Source organism: Zonotrichia leucophrys, chromosome 3, assembly GCF_028769735.1.
Source record: "Zonotrichia leucophrys gambelii isolate GWCS_2022_RI chromosome 3, RI_Zleu_2.0, whole genome shotgun sequence".
Lineage (NCBI taxonomy): Eukaryota > Metazoa > Chordata > Aves > Passeriformes > Passerellidae > Zonotrichia > Zonotrichia leucophrys.
This window is the reverse complement of record NC_088172.1, coordinates 61670647-61688785: the sequence shown is the minus strand read 5'-3', so window position 1 is coordinate 61688785 and position 18139 is coordinate 61670647. Positions and strand designations below refer to the sequence as shown.

General features: G+C 40.2%; 1 protein-coding gene across 4 annotated transcripts in view; it reads left to right on the top strand.

Annotated features, from left to right (window-relative positions):
- ACTN2 (actinin alpha 2) overlaps positions 1 to 17461 on the top strand; it is a 67163-nt gene extending 49702 nt beyond the window's left edge. The window contains exons 13-22 of one of the 4 annotated variants that reach the window (XM_064706982.1): positions 3071 to 3179; positions 4014 to 4154; positions 4302 to 4484; positions 5633 to 5767; positions 6252 to 6431; positions 6799 to 6945; positions 13164 to 13241; positions 14360 to 14425; positions 15323 to 15481; positions 16807 to 17461. In XM_064706982.1, coding sequence (XP_064563052.1) covers positions 3071 to 3179; positions 4014 to 4154; positions 4302 to 4484; positions 5633 to 5767; positions 6252 to 6431; positions 6799 to 6945; positions 13164 to 13241; positions 14360 to 14425; positions 15323 to 15481; positions 16807 to 16965 — 1357 coding nt within the window. In that variant the 3' untranslated portion in view covers positions 16966 to 17461. The remainder of the gene's footprint in view (positions 1 to 3070; positions 3180 to 4013; positions 4155 to 4301; positions 4485 to 5632; positions 5768 to 6251; positions 6432 to 6798; positions 6946 to 13163; positions 13242 to 14359; positions 14426 to 15322; positions 15482 to 16806) is intronic. The other 3 variants (XM_064706980.1, XM_064706979.1, XM_064706981.1) reach the window with 3 other exon arrangements.
- Positions 17462 to 18139: the final 678 nt, after the last annotated feature.

Sequence of the window (18139 nt, the reverse complement as noted above, 5' to 3'; positions counted from 1 at the left end):
GCCTGTTTCATCCAAGACTCTACACTTCTAACTTAAAATTTCTTAGCAGATAGACGGCTTTTGTTGTACCCCTTGAAGGCTACTGAAAAGGCTTCCAAAGAAGGAAGTGAGTTTTCCAGTTAAGGAGCCCTTGTACAGTGTGACTTGCTGGCAGTTTTCTCTTTACATATGAGAGTTTACTTTCACAATTCTGAGGTTTTTTGTTATTTTTAAAACTTGTTTAGAGGATTGGATTAGGGAATACCTAGGAAAACTTGACATCTTACAATTCTATAGGCTCGGATGGGCTGCATCCATGAATGCTAAAAGAACTGTTGGACACCATAGTGAGGGTGCTCATGATGCTCTTTGAAAGGACATGGGAGTCAGGAGAGGGGCCTGAGGACCGGAAGAAAGCAAATGTCACCCTGGTCTTCAGCAATGGCAAGAAAGAGGACTCAGGGAGCTACCAGCCTCCAGCCTCATCTCAATCCCTGGCAAGGTGATGGAGTGTCTGATGATTCTGGAGGCCATCTCTAGCCAGGGAACACAGGAAGGTGATCAGGAGTAGTCAGGTAAATCACGCTTGACCAACCTGGTTGCCTTCTACGAGTCAACTACCTGGATGGATGTGGGAAGACCAGTGGGTTTTGCCTCTCTTGACTTTAGTGAGGCTTTCAACACCATCCCTCACAACATCCTCATGGGCACAGTCAGGAAGTGCAGCTGGATGAGCAGACAGTGAGGTGCATACAGAACTGTCTGAATGGCAGATCCCAGAGGGTTGCACCCAGTGGCACATGGCTGAGTTGTCACTTGTGGTGTCCCCCAAGGTCCAGCACTGGGCCCAGTGCTGTTCACCTTGTCCATCAATGCCTCAGGTGAAGGGCAGGTGCCTCCTCAGCAGGTTCACTGACCACACAAAGCTGGGAGGAGGGGGCAGTACCCCAGAGGGCTGTGCAGCCCTTCAGAAGGAGCTGGGCAGGTTGGGGAGCTGGGCAGAGAAGAACTGACTGAAATTTATCAAAGGCAAGAGCAGGGTCCTGCACCTGGGGAGGAAAAGCCCCTGCACCAGCACAGGCTGGGGGCTGAGCTGCTGGAAAGCAGCTCTGTGGAGAAGGACCTGGGAGTCCTGGTGGACAGCAACCTGTCCAAGAGCCAGCAGTGCCCTTGTGGCCAAGAAGGCCAAAGGTCTCCTGGGATGGATTAGGAAGATCATTGCCAGCAGGTTGAGGGAGGTGATCCTGCCTCTGTATTCAACCCTGGTGAGGCCACACCTGGAATGCTAGGTCCAGTTCTGGGATCCTCAGAACAAGAGACATGGAGCTCCTGGAGCAGGCCAGTGGAGGGATACAGGGATGGTGAGGGGACTAGAACATCTCTCTTATGAGGAAAGGCTGAGGGAGCTGAGCCCGTTCAGCCTTGAGCAGAGATGACTGAGAAGGGACCTCATCCATGTCTATCAGCATCTAAAGGGAAGGTGCCAAGAGCCAGGCTCTTCTCAGTGGGGCTGAGCAATAGGACAAGAGGCAACAGGCAGAAACTGATGCACAGGAAATTCCATCCAAATATGAGGAAGAACTTCATTGTGAGACTGACTAAGCACTGGAACAGGTAGTCAGGAGAGGCTGTGTAGTCTCCCTCACTGGAGATATTTAAGAACTGCCGGGCCTCAATCCTGCAATATATGCTCTAGCATGACCCACTCTAGTCCCTTCCAACCTGACCCACTATGTGATTTTGTAATTCTGTGATTCTGTTATGGTATTTTTTTTACCTGTTTTACTATTCTTGACTTTCAGCAGTCAATCTGAAGCTTCTTTTAAACAGAATGCTTCTCGTACTTCTCAGGTTTTTCCCAAACCAGATTGCTCTGACTGGGCTTAGAGGAAGCAACATGAACACTGCCCCTGGCCTACAGAGCTGCTGGCTTCTGGCCTCTGGCTTCACAGAGGAAAGCTGCCTCTGTTCTCATTTTGTCCTCTGTGACTCTCTGTATTACTGGCAGTGTGATCTGTTCATTCCTCTTGCCAGTTGCCTAGAGAAGAATGCTCAAACAAAAAGGGAACAAATTCTATCAGCACTTGCTGTCTTTTTCAAGCCTCAAAGTAAACCTTAGATTCATTATTGCCATGTGTCACATATTTACAGTCCCTGTAACGTTTAGTACTGGGCAGAGTGTTCTCAAGGCAAAGCCAAGAGCTAAATTCAATGGATGGTGATGCACCAATAAAAGGGAGTTTCCAAAGTGTCAAACACATGTATTATGGATGATTTTCATTTGCCACTGAGATCAAAAGTTCAGTTTGAAGCAGAGTCAGTCCAGAATCTCAGGACAACCTCAAAAATTTATTCCAGTCTCAGGCTGAATAGTAAGTTGCTTTCTTCAGGATGATACTAGCCTATTAAGCAGGTAAAAAAGCAAGGGTAACTACTGTCCTTTGTGAATGCACTCATTCATCCTGGTGGCATATGTGGGTCTGGAGATTCCTACTCTCTGAAGCAGCCAGCTCTGGGGTGTAGATCTGTGAATAGATCCTGGAGAGGAAGACGAAAATTGTTCTCTGCTCTCCAGATCCTGGGAGCCCATATTAGTACTGCCAGGCTTGTGAGAAGTTATGCTTTGAATGCAACCTGATTTGTGTTTCTCAAGTTAAATAATTTCAAAGCATATAAGGAAAGGATCATTGGATTATTTAAAACAACGTGGATATTTCAGGCCAATTAATTTAAAAAGGTACCAATCTTTGCAAACTTGTTTAAGACCAAGACTGAAACATTCTGGCCATCAGGGGATCAAATTGCTTGTGTCACAGGAATAGCTAAGACAAAGATGTTTGGACACCTTAATTGTGGTTAATACCTGGGTGTCACTTGATTTTTCTCAGAACAGAGGGGATTGGTCCTGTTCCTGTGCTGTGCTTCTTGAACTGCTGAATGCCTAAACACAATGTCTGTACTGCAACACTTGCTTACCTTATGAGAAATATTGCAAAGAAGAGGGGAAGAATTATTGAAGGCCAGTGGATGTGCGGACAGTGCTCCTGTCTTTCAAAAAGTCACACAGAGTTTTGCCTTTGCTCTTTCCTAGTGAACTGGACTACCACGATGCTGCAAGTGTCAATGATAGATGTCAAAAGATATGTGACCAATGGGACAGTCTGGGAACACTCACTCAGAAAAGGAGAGAGGCACTGGAGGTAAGCCATATAATAAGGATCAGCAACTCAGCTGAGGAAGGGAGAGGGAAATGAACCATTTATTTCAGATCTGGAAATGGTGCATTTGAGCATCCACTTTGGAGTCCAAAGAGCAAAAAACCCTTTCCTCAGATAATTTAATTTTTGTGTGGTTACTCTTGCAAATGGACTGAATTACTCAGAGTAGACTTGACAGTACTGAGCTGTCACAGACAGTTCTACTGCAGCAACAAATGTCATGTGGTTTGTAGCACCCCTCTGTGGGAATCTGATGTCCAGCAAGGCTAAAAAAAGCTATTGGTTGGTTACCTTTTCATACCAGTCTGAGTTTGCAGTCTTGCATACCTTTCTGTCCAGCAGTAAGGTAATTTTTGGTAGTCAGTATTTCAAAGTACTGAGATACTTTGCAAAACCTTGTTCTTTTGGAAAAGAGGAACTCACACACATAAATGCCAAGGTGAGAAGTGTGTAATTCTTCCTTTTTGTACTGAAAAGAAATTAGCAAATCAAAATAAGCAGATTTTAATTCATTTGCAGATAGATCCCAATAACAAAAATACTTAATATATATGCATATTAAAATACTTAAAATATTAGTATTATACTTCACGAGCATACATGCACTCCTTGTAATGTGTTGGATATGAGAGTACTACTGCAATTAGTCCTATTGCCTTAAGTGGGAATCCTTAAAGCAGGTGGTGAAATCAGTCAATGCAATCAAATGCATTTCAAAAGATGAGGCATGACTTTGTTTCTGGGTGGGTATGTGGTATGTGTGGAGCTAGATCGTGCCCTAATAACAAAAGAATGCACTTTTCCCAACCCGTACAGAGAACAGAGAAACTGCTTGAAACAATTGATCAGCTTCACCTGGAGTTTGCCAAAAGAGCTGCTCCTTTCAACAACTGGATGGAAGGTGCTATGGAAGACCTACAGGACATGTTTATTGTTCATAGCATAGAGGAAATTCAGGTAATTGTATTATTTCCTGCATCTACACCCAGCAGCCAGGATGTTTGAGAGCCTGAAAGAGGAGCTGTGCTTATTTACAGCAGATCTTCCAGATGCTGGAAGAAATGTTGGAGTTTTCATGCTTTCCCTCTCTGTTTCCGATTTTAGAGTTTAATCTCTGCACACGATCAGTTTAAAGCTACTTTGCCAGAGGCAGATGGTGAACGACAGGCCATACTGTCAATCCAGAATGAAGTTGAAAAAGTCATCCAGAGTTACAGCATGAGAATAAGTGCCACCAATCCTTACAGCACTGTTACAGTTGAAGAGATTCGTAGCAAGTGGGAAAAGGTAATGTATGCTAAATTGCTAAATACAGAAAGGACATTGTAGCACATTATTCCACTTGAGAATTACTGAGATTATTCAGAGAACTTTACAATGCATCTCTAAATTATTCTAGATCATCAGATGCCAGAATGAATTTCTACAGTACCTTATGCTCTCCCTTATGCTTGCCCAGCTCACTTCACAATATCCCTTGCTCCTGTCATACAATATTACCTGTGCCCTCTTTGTCTTTCTGCCAGGACAAGAGAAGCATGTGTTGAGGCTGGTGCCTGGCTAGGGGTGCTGTTAAAAGTGCAGGAAATGGTTGCATTCCTTCTCTTAGTATAAAGAGTAATTTTTGTGTTTCTTCTACTCAGATGCTGCTTTTCAAAATATGTTGTATAAAATCAGCATCTTTGGAACCATTAATGTTTCTGTCCAATTAGATTAAAATTGGCATTAGCAACTGAAAAGTACTGGGAAGGAATTAAAGAGAGGCACCTAGAGCAATCACACCAATTTAATTTCATTAGGAACCAAGACAGAAAAAATGCTGCAGGTAAATTGTGTAAAATGTAGAATTACAGAAATTTACATGGACAAGAACACATCCTCAATGGGTAATAAAAATGAAGCAGTAAGGACTAAGGTTAGAATCTCCCTGGGAAATTCAGAAGGGCAAGCCAAACAAAAGCATTTGCAATGAATTAGAGACCTTCAGATGTGCATGACAGACAGAACATGTCTCATGTTATCCTATGCTAATGGAGGTGTTCAAATAAAATCCGACTCAAAAGAGTCAGTTTTGCACTAGAGATTGAAAAATGACTCTAGAGATTGAAAAATCATCTTGATTTTTCAAAATAAAAACAAAATAACTGCTCTAAGTGCAGTTAAAGTGAAATTGTGTCGAACTTGAATCCAGCCAGAGGTGAGAATTTCTTCTCTCTGCATGTCAGTCTCTCTAGCCAGGCTGCCTAAGACCAGGTTACGAATTTCTCATGTTAGCATAGAATTTGTAAATAAAATAGTGATCATTCTGGCTTGTTCTTCTGATACCAACCTTCAGACCAATAATGGAAGTTAGTAGCTGTAGACTTACTTGTTCCATTTGTTTTTAAACTATTGAGTTGTGCCTACTCACCTTTAGTGCCTTCCCACTGTAACAGGTGAAGCAGCTGGTGCCTCAGAGGGATCAATCCTTGCAGGAGGAATTAGCCCGCCAGCACGCCAACGAGCGCCTGCGCCGCCAGTTTGCTGCTCAGGCCAACGTCATCGGGCCATGGATCCAGACCAAGATGGAGGTGAGTGCCACACCCTCACGCCGAAGCTGACGAACAAAGTGATTTTTAATTTTTTCATCTTTATATACAGGGCAGCAGCAAAGTCAGTGACAGTTCGCCAGCTGTTTGAGCCTAAACTATTTAGCACCTGTTAAGATTATTCTTAAAACTTTGCGGAACTTTGTACAAGTGGTACCTTGATGGTGGACCAGGAGATTCAGCTTTGAAAAACCAATCACTAACCAATTACTGTTTAGCTTCTGCTTTTTGCACAAAATATACCAGGTTCACTGGGGTCTCAACATTAATTCCAGATATAAATGTGACACATTTCTTTTGAAATGTATTTTTTACAGTAAAATTTCTCATATCCACTGTATGAAGGTGTTATTATTGTCGCTTCTTAGTATAAAAATACAACATATTTATGTGAACATTGGTCAAATTGGCACTGCTGAAGTTTAATTTTTTTGGGACTGGGGGGTGTCTTTTTTTCTTCTGACAGGAAATTGCCCGCAGTTCTATTGAAATGACAGGGCCTTTGGAGGACCAGATGAATCAGCTGAAGCAATATGAGCACAATATCATTAATTATAAACACAATATTGACAAACTGGAAGGAGATCATCAGCTTATTCAAGAAGCCCTGGTGTTTGACAACAAGCACACCAACTATACCATGGAGGTAGCCATTTACTCCCTTTTCTATTTATTAATTCATTCTGTCCTTGTGTGCTGTGTAACTACCTTCCCTGATTTAAAGGAACTGCCACAGCAGAGGGAATTTGGCAGGCTTTCTGACAGTCTCATAAGACTTGTTTTATTTTCATTTATTTTCATTTTTTAGTCATGGAGTAGCCATTTAGAAACCAATTTTGTATTTTTCTGAAGGCCATTTTTATTTTTAGTGATCCTTGGTCATAATACAGAGTTAGTGGTTTGGAAAAAGTATCACATAAATATTTAGAGCTGATTTATTTCTTATTGTACTTTTTATACTCTTAAAAGAATATATTTGCTTCTGTAATAACTCAGAAGTTTCTCTCTCATAGCACATCCGTGTTGGATGGGAGCTCCTGCTTACCACCATTGCCCGAACTATCAATGAGGTTGAGACTCAGATCCTCACAAGAGATGCCAAGGGTATCACCCAGGAACAGATGAATGACTTCAGAGCATCATTCAATCACTTTGACAGGGTACAGTACTCCTGCTTTTTCTCAGCTAGCAATATTTATTCTTCCCAAAAGTGAGTTTCTTGGCATTCCATTCATAAGCCTTTTAAAAAACCTGAAAATGAGCTAGCAATGGGCTCTTTTTAAAAGAGTAGAAAAGATCAGTTAAGAAACAATTTATAAAGTCATGGGTTGGCTTGGGTTGGAAGGGACTTCAAAGATTATCTAGTTCCACTCTCCCCACCTTGGGCAGGGATGCCATCCACTAGACCATGTTGCCCAGGGCTCCCCACAGCCTAGTAGCATTGTGCAAATAAATTAAAGATTAATTTTGGCTTTTTAAATGTAATGCAGAATTATAGCTGTGCTACTATGATTTAGTATTTGTTCAAATAATAAGCAGAACTGCACAAATTCATGTGTTTTGGAAAATAACATGACTCTTTTATTTTAAGACTGTACAGCATGTTCTAAGTACTTGCTGTTGTTTCCATCTCATTAAATTTAGCTGTAACCTATATCACAGAGGTTCTTTTTCCCCTTTGAATCACAACTTGTGTCCCTAGGAAATGTATTTGTAGGGAATATAGTTGGGACACTTACAGCTGTCCAGGAATATCTTTTATTTTTCTGGCTGTATGTGGGAAATAAGAGGCTGTTACTTTTTTTAGTTATCTAAATATGGATGAATAAAAAAGTAGGAAGGAAAATAGTGCTGTGATGAAATTTAACTCACTTCTGTGAGTTATACAGTATTTATGGACAGGGTGTTATAAAGGTAACTATTAACATACACAATAGCAAAATATATGCAAATGGGGATCTGACATTTGCAGTTGGAGAACAATCTGAACATGAGTTAGTTCTGATGCCTCTGTGCTCACATGAACCCACCTTTAAAACCAAGTTCACAGTTCAAATACTGAAAACTTACAATGCAGCACCAATCTGTCAAGTCAGTCCTTCAAATCATTTCAGGGTACAGCAAAATGCCACTTCCTTTTCACTTACGTCCTGTTTGTCCAGCTCTACTCAAATTGGTTGCCATACATGCACTTTCATTTGATATGAAAGGATGCTGACAGTCAGTTTACTAAACCTTCTTTAGAATGCACCTAACTATTTAAAAAGAAGACCAGAATTATCAAACCTCTGCTTGCTGAAGAAACATACAAGCATAGGGAAATGTAGTTACACAGAAATAGGAACGGATTCTGTGGGAAAATCTTAATGTGATTCTGGTACAGCATAATTCTTTTTTGTATTTTCTAAGAAAGCAGAATATAACATCACAAATGAAGAGATAGTTTTCCTGGGGTGGAAGGAAGTAGAATACCAAATGGCTTTCCCAATGCACTGGAGCAAATAATTGAGCAATTAGAGCTATTAAAAGCAGACAGAGTACCAGGCCTGGATAAATTACATGCCTGTACTTGAGAGACTTCTCTAAGGGAAACCAAGATCTTTGCACAAAGATTTGACAGTGCCCTAAAGATATGGAGGCAAAGTGATGGAATCCAAGTCTATTTTACACTGGATGGGCATTTCCAGCATCCCTGTACCTATGTAACGCATAGGTGAGTTCTCTGTCCCGCTCGCAGCAAGGCTGGCTCTGTGGCTGAGGAAATATCGCAGTCAGCTCTTGGTGCCTCTGGCTGCTTGAAGGGAGAAGCTAAACCCTACACCAACCAGCCCTACTGTGATGAATTTTCAGGCTTTGCAGATGCAGTAAGACACTGAAATACCAAAGCATAACACAGAGCAAGGCCTTAGGAAAGGCTGTATGACCTGGAAGAACGTGGTTGTGTCACAGCTCCTAGCACACTGGAGATGGGCTACAACAATAATGTGTAACACAAAATTGCTGCCCAGCTCTTAGATTCTTACCTGTCCCTGGCTGTCTCTTTCCTCAGGCTATAATGGGTCATGGCTTCAGGCTGTGTCCCTTCTGTCCTGGCTCCTGTTGCAGGAAGCCTGAATGGCCAGGTCAGAAGCAGAAGGAGACAGATGTTTTATCTGTCATACATCCTCATCTGTTTCTGCAGCCTCAACAATGTGGGCCTGGTCTGCAAGTTTAGCTGTAGACCCTGCCTTTCCCCATGACAAATATAATCTCATGCTTAAAAAGAGAGGTCTGGAAGGATCACATAAGGAAAGCACCATTTTACAAATGGCCTCTTTAGTATACCCTATCCCTCAGAATCAAACAAGGGTAACTGGTCTAGGTGGACTTTTGCACTGACAGAGTGTAACAATTATTTTCTCAGTAGCATAATGCAAGTTAAAGAAAGGAAGAAGATAAGATCTAAAATGACTCAACCATCAAGCCAGGCTTTTTGCAGGGAACAGATAGTAGAAACACTGATAAAAGAGAAGGTTATAAGGATTAAATTACACTGTTATTTAATGGACAGATGGAACTCAATCTACACAGGCTAGAAGGAGGCTTTGAACAAACATGTTGGAGAAAGACAGGCTTGTTTTTCATTTTTCTATCTTTCCTGTGTCCTTGCACATTCAAATATTTAGTGTTGGCGAATGAAGGCAATTCAGGTTGCTTCAGAGTTACTTCAGTGTACATAAAATAATGAAGACTTTATATTTGTTCATCTTTAGATAGAAAAGGCAGTAATGGATTATTTTATGGTTTTGATTTCCTTAAATAGAAATGAAAATAAAACTGGATTATCTGAACATAGGCACTAGCATGAAAAATACTGTCTTCTTCATGTCAGATGGAATTATGTATACATGTAAAAATACTGTGGCACTTAGCAGCATTTCGGAATGTCTGATACAGTTTAAAAATACATTTGAAGGATTGGATTGCTGTTCACCCTGATGAATAGCCAGAAAGGATCCCAAAAATTAATACTGTCACTGACAAGGAGGCTTTAAATATCTAAGTACAACAGAATAATTTATGCATGGTATAGCTCTGACTTGTGTGGCATTTTTCACATTTAAGACATTTCTTAATGTCTGACAGCGTGTGCTGAGGATGTCAGCAAAGTACTAATATGCAATTCCTTTCCCCATTTTAAAGTATGTATTTTGGTATACATAAATCTAAAAACTCTTTTTAGGGTGCTTCTAGAAACAACTTTCTTTACTTGTGAATCTGAGAAAGGAACCCCTGTCTTCCTCCCTGAGAAGAATATATTTTAAAAAATTCTCACAGTGCATGTGAGAATTACAAGGGCAGGAAGAGTCATGCTTCTTTCAGTGCATCCCCAGCAGAGATGTGCTGGCACAGAGAGCTTTACAAGTCATCCTTGAAAAGGCAGGTGGCAAACAGGGTCTCTCCCCTGGCTCGTGGCTGTGAGAGCCCTCTTGGCTCCTGTGCTCCCAGCAGCCATGCACACATGCTGCTGCCCCAGGGGTTATTCCTGAGGGTGCTGATGCTTACCCTTGCTTACCACTGCTGCCCCACTCCTTGCTAGAAATTGTGCCTGAAGGCACAGTCTAGTTGTAGTTATAAATATAAATCTTTAGCATTGCTGCTATATTTCCTTCCTTAATGTGACTGCATGGAGAAAAAAGAGAAAGTGGGACACAATGTCTGAATCAGAGAAGCGGCTTAGAAGTGTTCAAAATGGTGCATAGCTGAATAATGGTATGCAGCCAAATCAGGATACCACACAGATAGGTTGTCAGTCACTGGTTTTGACATCTCTTTATGCAGGGATTCCTTTTTCAGATTCAGTATATTTAGTAAATTCTAAATAAGATTGCAAAGTACGTGATGAAATATCTGCAGCTGCTCTGCCTGTACTATTTTAATGGCTGCTAATACATTCTACTATTGATTTTTCTGCAAACTCCAGATTTCAAGTAGGAGCTCTGCATGCAGAAAAATAGCATCATGCCACCCTATATTTTGCTAACAGAAAAACAACAGCTCTCTATTAAAGGAATCATATGTTTAGGCTTATGCAGGTTGATTAGCATTCAGGAAAATTAAGGACATATTTAAGAATGGATTAGTTTGACTCAGAAGTTCACTTGTTTTATTTATAAGGTCACATATAAATCACAAGGAGAAGGGAAAAGATTTCTGGGGACTAATAATGAAACATGAAGGAGATTTTAGTGTTTTTCTTTGCATTGGAAGGAAAATATAAGCAAGGAAAAGTTATTTATATTTGTTAAAAGATTAATTTCAGCTCCTAATGTTGGTCTGCAAACAATAAAAGTAAATGTCAAGAACCATTTCCAACTGAGAAAGCCTTCACATGGGCTTGATCTATGCTTTAATTGCAAAATGCCATTGAATTCCTTGAAACTCTGATATACTTCAAAGATGCTTTTTTTAGGCAACATATGATGAAGATTTAAAAATTTCACTACAAGAATGTGAAAACCTGCTATAGCACTTGGCACTACTACTTGGACCTTTACTGGGGAGTCCCACTTATCCATATGACTGTTCTGAGCTGCAGCACAGCCACTGCACTTCTCTCCTAAAGAAAATGGTATCTTGGAGCATGTGCCAGCCCCTCACTGCCATCTGCCCTTCACTGCCTCAGCTCCTGCTGCTGTGTGTGCCTGGCTGGGCAGCTCCTGCACCCCCATGGATGGGGTGGTAGCTGGTGATCCTCCCCCAACACCGGCTAGAGGAGATGGAGGGGCAGGATTTGGCTCTTAGCTCCCATTTTTGTATCATTTTGGTTGCAGTCACACAGAAGTATCTTCAGCTTTAGAAATGAGGTAAAATGAGTAACTTCACCCCTGGTGGGACCTGCCATAGCCTGTCTCCAGGACAGCTTTTGAAAGTTTCAAACCAGCCTAGATGAACATTTTGAGAATTATAAAATAAGCCATTTCTGAATGCTTTATAGCATCATCATAGCTTTATAGAAATCATCACATAAAATGGAAATATTAAAGGCTAGAAACAACTGTGATTATGGCTCTTAACTAAATGCTGCTCCAGATTTGTAACTTTGCTTTCTTTCTCTTCATTGACTTCCCACTGTTATTTTTCATCTTTCTTTTATGGGACTGGTGGATGTTGATGCAGAGGCAGTCAATAACAGCATGATATTTTAAAAATGCATAGTGTTATTAACTCACTAAAGCACCACTTCATCCTATTAGTACATTAAATAAGCCCAGTGCATTTGTTAAACTCGTATAATTTTACCTATGCATAGCTATATAGAAATGTTAAAAAATAAATTATTCATCTAGCAGGCAAGTATGTAGCAGACAGAAAACCTTGGATCTTCTCCAAACTGTCTGTAAAATCAATAAGGGTAATATTTTTCATCTTGGAATATCTCATTAATTGTATTTATGTTAACTCACTCTAAAGTACCCCTCTGATAGGACACATTTTGTATGAACAGGAAGAAAAAGACAAGCCAGTCTGTTTTTCAGAAGTTAGTGTGACTTCCTTCACCTGCAAAATAGAAAAATATATTGGTTCAAAACCATGTTCCAGTTTGATGTAGATTTACTAGAAACCATTTAACCTGGAATTCAATGGTGCTTTTTAAGTCGGTTTTCAAAGCAAAACCTGACTATATATATTGATAAAGAAGACAGATAACTGAAAATAAGTTGTCAATTATAAATTTATTTTGTACTTGTCTCCTTTGAGACATGCATATTATATTAAGTAGTATTATCAGATCAAGAATGAAGTAACAGTAATTGAGTGGGGAAAACATGTTTTGCCTGGGTTCAGTGATATTTTTATTGCATCTCACATACACTGAATCACAGAATCACAGAATTACTGGGTTGGAAGAGACCTTCAAGATCATCGAGTCCAACCTGTTCCCTGACACCTCAATTAAACCTGAGGGCCACATCCAATCTTTTTTTAAGCACATCCAGGAATGGTGACTCCATCACCTCCCTGGGCAGACCCTCCCAGTACTTCCAGTACACTGCATGACAGCAGAAAAGGAAGGAAACAAATGGAAGTTCATAGAATGAAATCTGCCTTGTCAGCAAAGGTATTTTTAAAAAGAGATGGAAGGAAGCAGAGTTTTAACTCTGTAGTTGAAGTGAGGACCCTCTTCTACTAAGAAAAAGTCTAAAGTATGAAACTGCAAAAACTGCATGCTTTTTAGGTAATTCATTGCATATGTTGACATTACATTTCCATGAAATTCTGGAAGAATGTAATTATTAATTTGTGAATGGAAGGTTCTTTACTAACCAACTAACCTGATCTGTGACTTTTCTTTCCTTTCCCCTTTCCAAATGCATGGCCTGTGATGGGATGCTAGGACGAATCTGACAATCTGCAGTCTGATGAATTTAAAGCCTGCCTCATCAGTCTAGGACAGGTTGGAAATGACTTGCAGGTAGAGGAAACTAAAATAATTCTATTTTCAGGTGTAACAATAGCCAAAAAGATTGCATGTTTAAACTCCAGTCTGTTGGTCATAATGCTTTGAAAAGATCCTGCCTCTGGGAAGACAACTGGTTTAGATGGACTGTCAGCATCACTTTGAGCTGTATCTTTTTTCAATTTTCAAAGATTTTTCAGATTGTTTTATTTGGTTTGAGATATTTTATTTGGACACTACTAGATGACTAGGAAAGCTCTTATGCTTCTTGCATTCAGACTTTTGTCACTTTTCCTTTCCTCAGACTCAATTCAAGTTCTCCTATGCTCTCTCCTAACATAGGATGACACAATTCTCTCCAAGGCTCTGCAATCTATCACAGCACAGAGGAATGATTTATTTACCTTCTTACTTTCATGCCATTTTGTGTTTACTCAGCCTCAAATCTAGAATGTTGCAGATATGTTATTGACTGGAAAATGAGCAACCTCATTTCATACAAGGTCTTCAACGGATCTCCTAAGTCTTGCAGGTCTCATCCTTTAAGTCAGTATGCACATCTCTGCTGTATTCAGGGTCTTGACAGCCTGCAGTCAGAAGGAAAATCCCTGTACTTATTTCCCATATATCACCAGATTGCTCTCATGATATATTTACTTTGACCTTGGAAGGAAGTATTTAATTGTTTTTCACTGTACTTTTGGCAGATATAGATTCCACGCAGAACATTTCAAAGATATTTCATATCAGGGAAGCAGTTTTGAGCATCTACTGAGTTTGACTAATTTAGTAACAAATTTTTCTCCTCGCTCTTCTCTTTGTCTTCTCTGGTTGTGTTCTCTGTATTCTTGTCCCATTCATCTCCTCTTCTCCCTTATCTCTCCCCTGACCTTTCCTGATGTTATTCCTTTTGTGGTGAAAATGTCTCTTTCCTGTGTATAATATGTTAGTTACTCCTTCCTCCTTTTTTAAAACTGGTGATGGTTCTGGTGACCTGATCGGGCAACATCAATGAATGCTGTTCATGCACTGGATCCAATATGCCAATGGTCCAAACTCATCATGTCTCTGGAAATTACCTTGGATTCTTCAAACCCTCCCTTCTATATTCCTTACATTGTTTTGGTCAATAGAGGAAGAATGGATTGATGGACCATGATGATTTCAGAGCTTGCTTAATTTCAATGGGTTATGATTTGGTACGAGCTTTAAGAAAAAATGTCAGCCGATTCTGCTTGCAGCTAAAATGTTAACCACAGCAATACTAAAGCTTATCTAAATAGTGAGAATACTAATGTCATTCACACTAGAGATAGTACTTTCTTTGCTTTTTCTTTATTTTCAAATGGTTAAAAGGGAAGGTAAAAGTAAAACAAGACACTCAAAAACCATATTCTGTTGTGCCCTGCATTGCTCTTTGAATTAATGAAACTTTAAAAATTGAAATTAACAGTTATTAAACTGATGTTTTTGTAAATTTCTCCTTTTCTGTCTGCATGATGAAAAATGAGTTTGATACTGTTTTATTTTTGTCAACTTGCCTTGGGGATTACATTTTCCTTGCTTCAATTATTTGTTCTAAAAATTTCCTCTGAAATTCACCTTTTTTATGGAAAAGAAAGAGATTATCCTTAGTTAAGCTGTCCCATATTTAGCATGAAATTTTCAGAATTGTTTCCCTTCTTAGTTCTGTGGGTCTGGGACTACCCTGCTTGTTGGGCTATTGTTTCACTTCCCTGCATGATACCTAAATTACAATGGCTTTAGGATGAGATGGAAAATGAAGTGTTAAGTTAGAACAAGCTAAACTGGTATTGTGGGAGGGTGGGAGGGAGAGAATATGGTGACATTTAATTGAAAGGTACATATTATGTATTCAGGGCAAAGGATACACTTTCCAAAAGCACAGTCCTTTTTACAGAGGCAGGGTGGGCATTTAAGGTGCAGATTTCATTGGCTCTGATGTTGATGTTCCTGAGCCAGGAAGATGCTTTATAAGCTCTATAGCCAGTGGTTCCCACTGGTTCATGAGAGGCTTGGGCTGCTGGAGATCAGTATTATGGTGACCATTTTCTTTGTTTTGGATTTTGTGAAAGGGTGAAGCTGAGTTTGCCCGGATCATGTCTCTGGTTGACCCCAATGGGCAAGGAACTGTCACTTTCCAGTCCTTCATTGACTTCATGACCAGAGAAACCGCAGACACCGACACGGCTGAGCAAGTGATAGCTTCCTTCAGAATCCTGGCTTCAGATAAGGTCAGTCACCATGCTGCTGCTGCAAGGATTCAATTGCTCTCCTGTTTAGCCCTTCTTGTTACAAGCCTTTTAGTAACAGTGAAGCTTTGTTTGCAGTTTGTCAGACTAAGAGAAAGCATGTGCGTTTTCTTCTTGTTTGGAACCACGGCTCTTACCTGAAATAGGTGCAGAATACAAGGCTTGGTCTGTGTATCCTCATATCATAGAGAGCCAACAGAAAATTAGGCATCTTAGACAAGACTTAGGTGGTTGATCTGTATAATGGATATATTGTACATCAGGTTATTTCAACACCACAGCTTTGATTAGTGGGGAACTCGTTCTGCCTTTCATGCTGTTGTCTGGATGTTTCAATGCAGAGTTTGGCCCTCTGGAACACAGCCTAGATCAGGTGCACAAGGCTACACCTGATTGTGAGCCATGTTGTGACTGGACAGGTCACTCAACAGGATGATGCAATGTGGTGTATCCATATCCTAGAAGGAACAACAGGAGGAAGCCTCCTGCAGTTACTGGTTTTGTAGAGAAAGCTCCTGAATTTGGCATACTTTCATCCCCACTGCCAGATGCACTTGCGACTGAGTGGTGTTTGAAGATGTAAGGGAGTATAATGGCAACACAAGAGCTTCTGGAGGAGTCAGGGCCATAAACAGTGCTGCCACAAAACCAATCCTGTGTTGTGGAGAGAGATCATAGCAGTACAGGTCTATTTGCCCAAGCTCACTCTATTGATTTTCTCATTCCCGCTGCTTGTATTGATTTTGTGATCTCAGTTAATGTGGACCACATTTTAAATTCCAGACGTGTTCTCAGTAGCAATTCATGTGGAAGATGGTCTCAGGAAAAAGTGGTTTAATTAGATTGCTATTTTAAGCAATGTCAAGTCTGTTAACAGAGGGTATCCTTCATGTCATAAATGCATGCCATTAAGAAAAATAATGCACCTTTCTTTACACATATATTAGAACCTTGAAACTAACAGGAACTACCTGCATCTGTCCTGTCACTGCAGAAGGGGCAGTAGTGCATTGCAGAGATACTGACTATCTAGGAATAAGCTGTATCTACAGCAGTCTGCCCATGGCTGCACAGTGCTTGGTAGCTGACATACACAGTCACATATCCTGACACTGCATTTTGACCTAATCAGTTTGTTGGTGGAATTGCCCCCTTCAACTCATAATTTGTGATGGATTTTACAGAGGAAAATATTTAGTCTCAGAAAAATAGGCAAGATGCCCAAATTTATTAGTCACAGAAAATAAATATATTTTGTGATTTTGAAGAACTGATACTGAATTTGTCAATCCTTTTCCCCCTCCCAGCCTTATATCCTGGCAGATGAGTTGCGTCGAGAGCTGCCTCCTGAGCAGGCTCAGTACTGCATCAAGAGAATGCCTCCGTACACCGGCCCGGGCTCTGTTCCTGGGGCTCTGGATTACACCTCCTTTTCATCAGCACTGTATGGAGAGAGCGACCTCTGAGTCAGTAATTGGCTGTATTCATGGTAAACACTAAAAATACCCACCTTATTGCCCAGATTGCTTCTCAAAAGCTTTGACAAGCTGATTTAAAAACAAATTTTACAAATACAGTAGGTACCGTCAGTGTAAAGTGCTAGTAACTGAAGTAACCAGTGTATATTAAAGTGTGCAGCACGCTAGATACCTGCCTTGTTGGTTTTAGGTTGTCTGTCCTATGCAATGCTACAAAACCTATTAAAAATGGAAAGATATTAATTTTGGAAATATACATTCAGAAAACAGAATGTGAAACCTAAAAATGTTGAAACTTGCAAAATATTTCTCCATTTTCAAAATGTTTCAATGCCATATGCGCTTCTTTTATGATGTTCAGAAAACTGTGTTAGAAGTCATGCTTTTTTTCTTTCATAGAGCAATATTACTTTCCTCTCATGATTTCTGATTTTGTATGCTTCTATTGGTGGAATTTAATAAAATACTAAAATGCAGATTTTCAGGGAAGAAATATAACAACCACATAAACTACTTAATTACAAAAAGAATCCAGAATGCTATGCTTTTGTCTCAAAGAGTTGTAATATAAGGGGGAAGCTGATTAAAGTGCAGTTTTAGAGTTCTGTAAGCAGTTCTTTTCTTTTAGGCCTTTGACTTTTACAGCTGAGGGAATACAACTTTTATAATCAGAAAAGCTAATTTCATGTGAACTGTTTTGTTATGAAACCCTCATTCTTGTCTATGTTGGACAGTCTTTGTTTCTCAGTATAAGAATGCATCATTGTATGTATTAGTGGGCAACATTCATCTCTATCCTGCATAAGCAAACTCCCATCTGAGCAAATGTAGTATGGTTGTCTTGCGGCTTTAACTGTTCAGCGCTCAGAATTCAGTTTGTCTTGAGTTCTGCTGCGTCGCAGGCAGTTCTGTCTGTACCCTGCTCCTGTGCGCTAGACGTTTACTGGTTTTTTCCATCTTGAGAAATGACAGAGAATAAAAGCAGTAACTTTTTTACTTGAATCCTACCGACACTGAGGAAATGCAATGTAATCAAACAAAACCATTTACGAATGGTGAAGCAAGCTGTGCAGCCCAGTGCTATTAAAGCAATGATGTGCCTATTAAATAAAGTCTGCTTTTCAAAACCTTATGAGACTCTGTCGTTGGCAATTAACCTAGT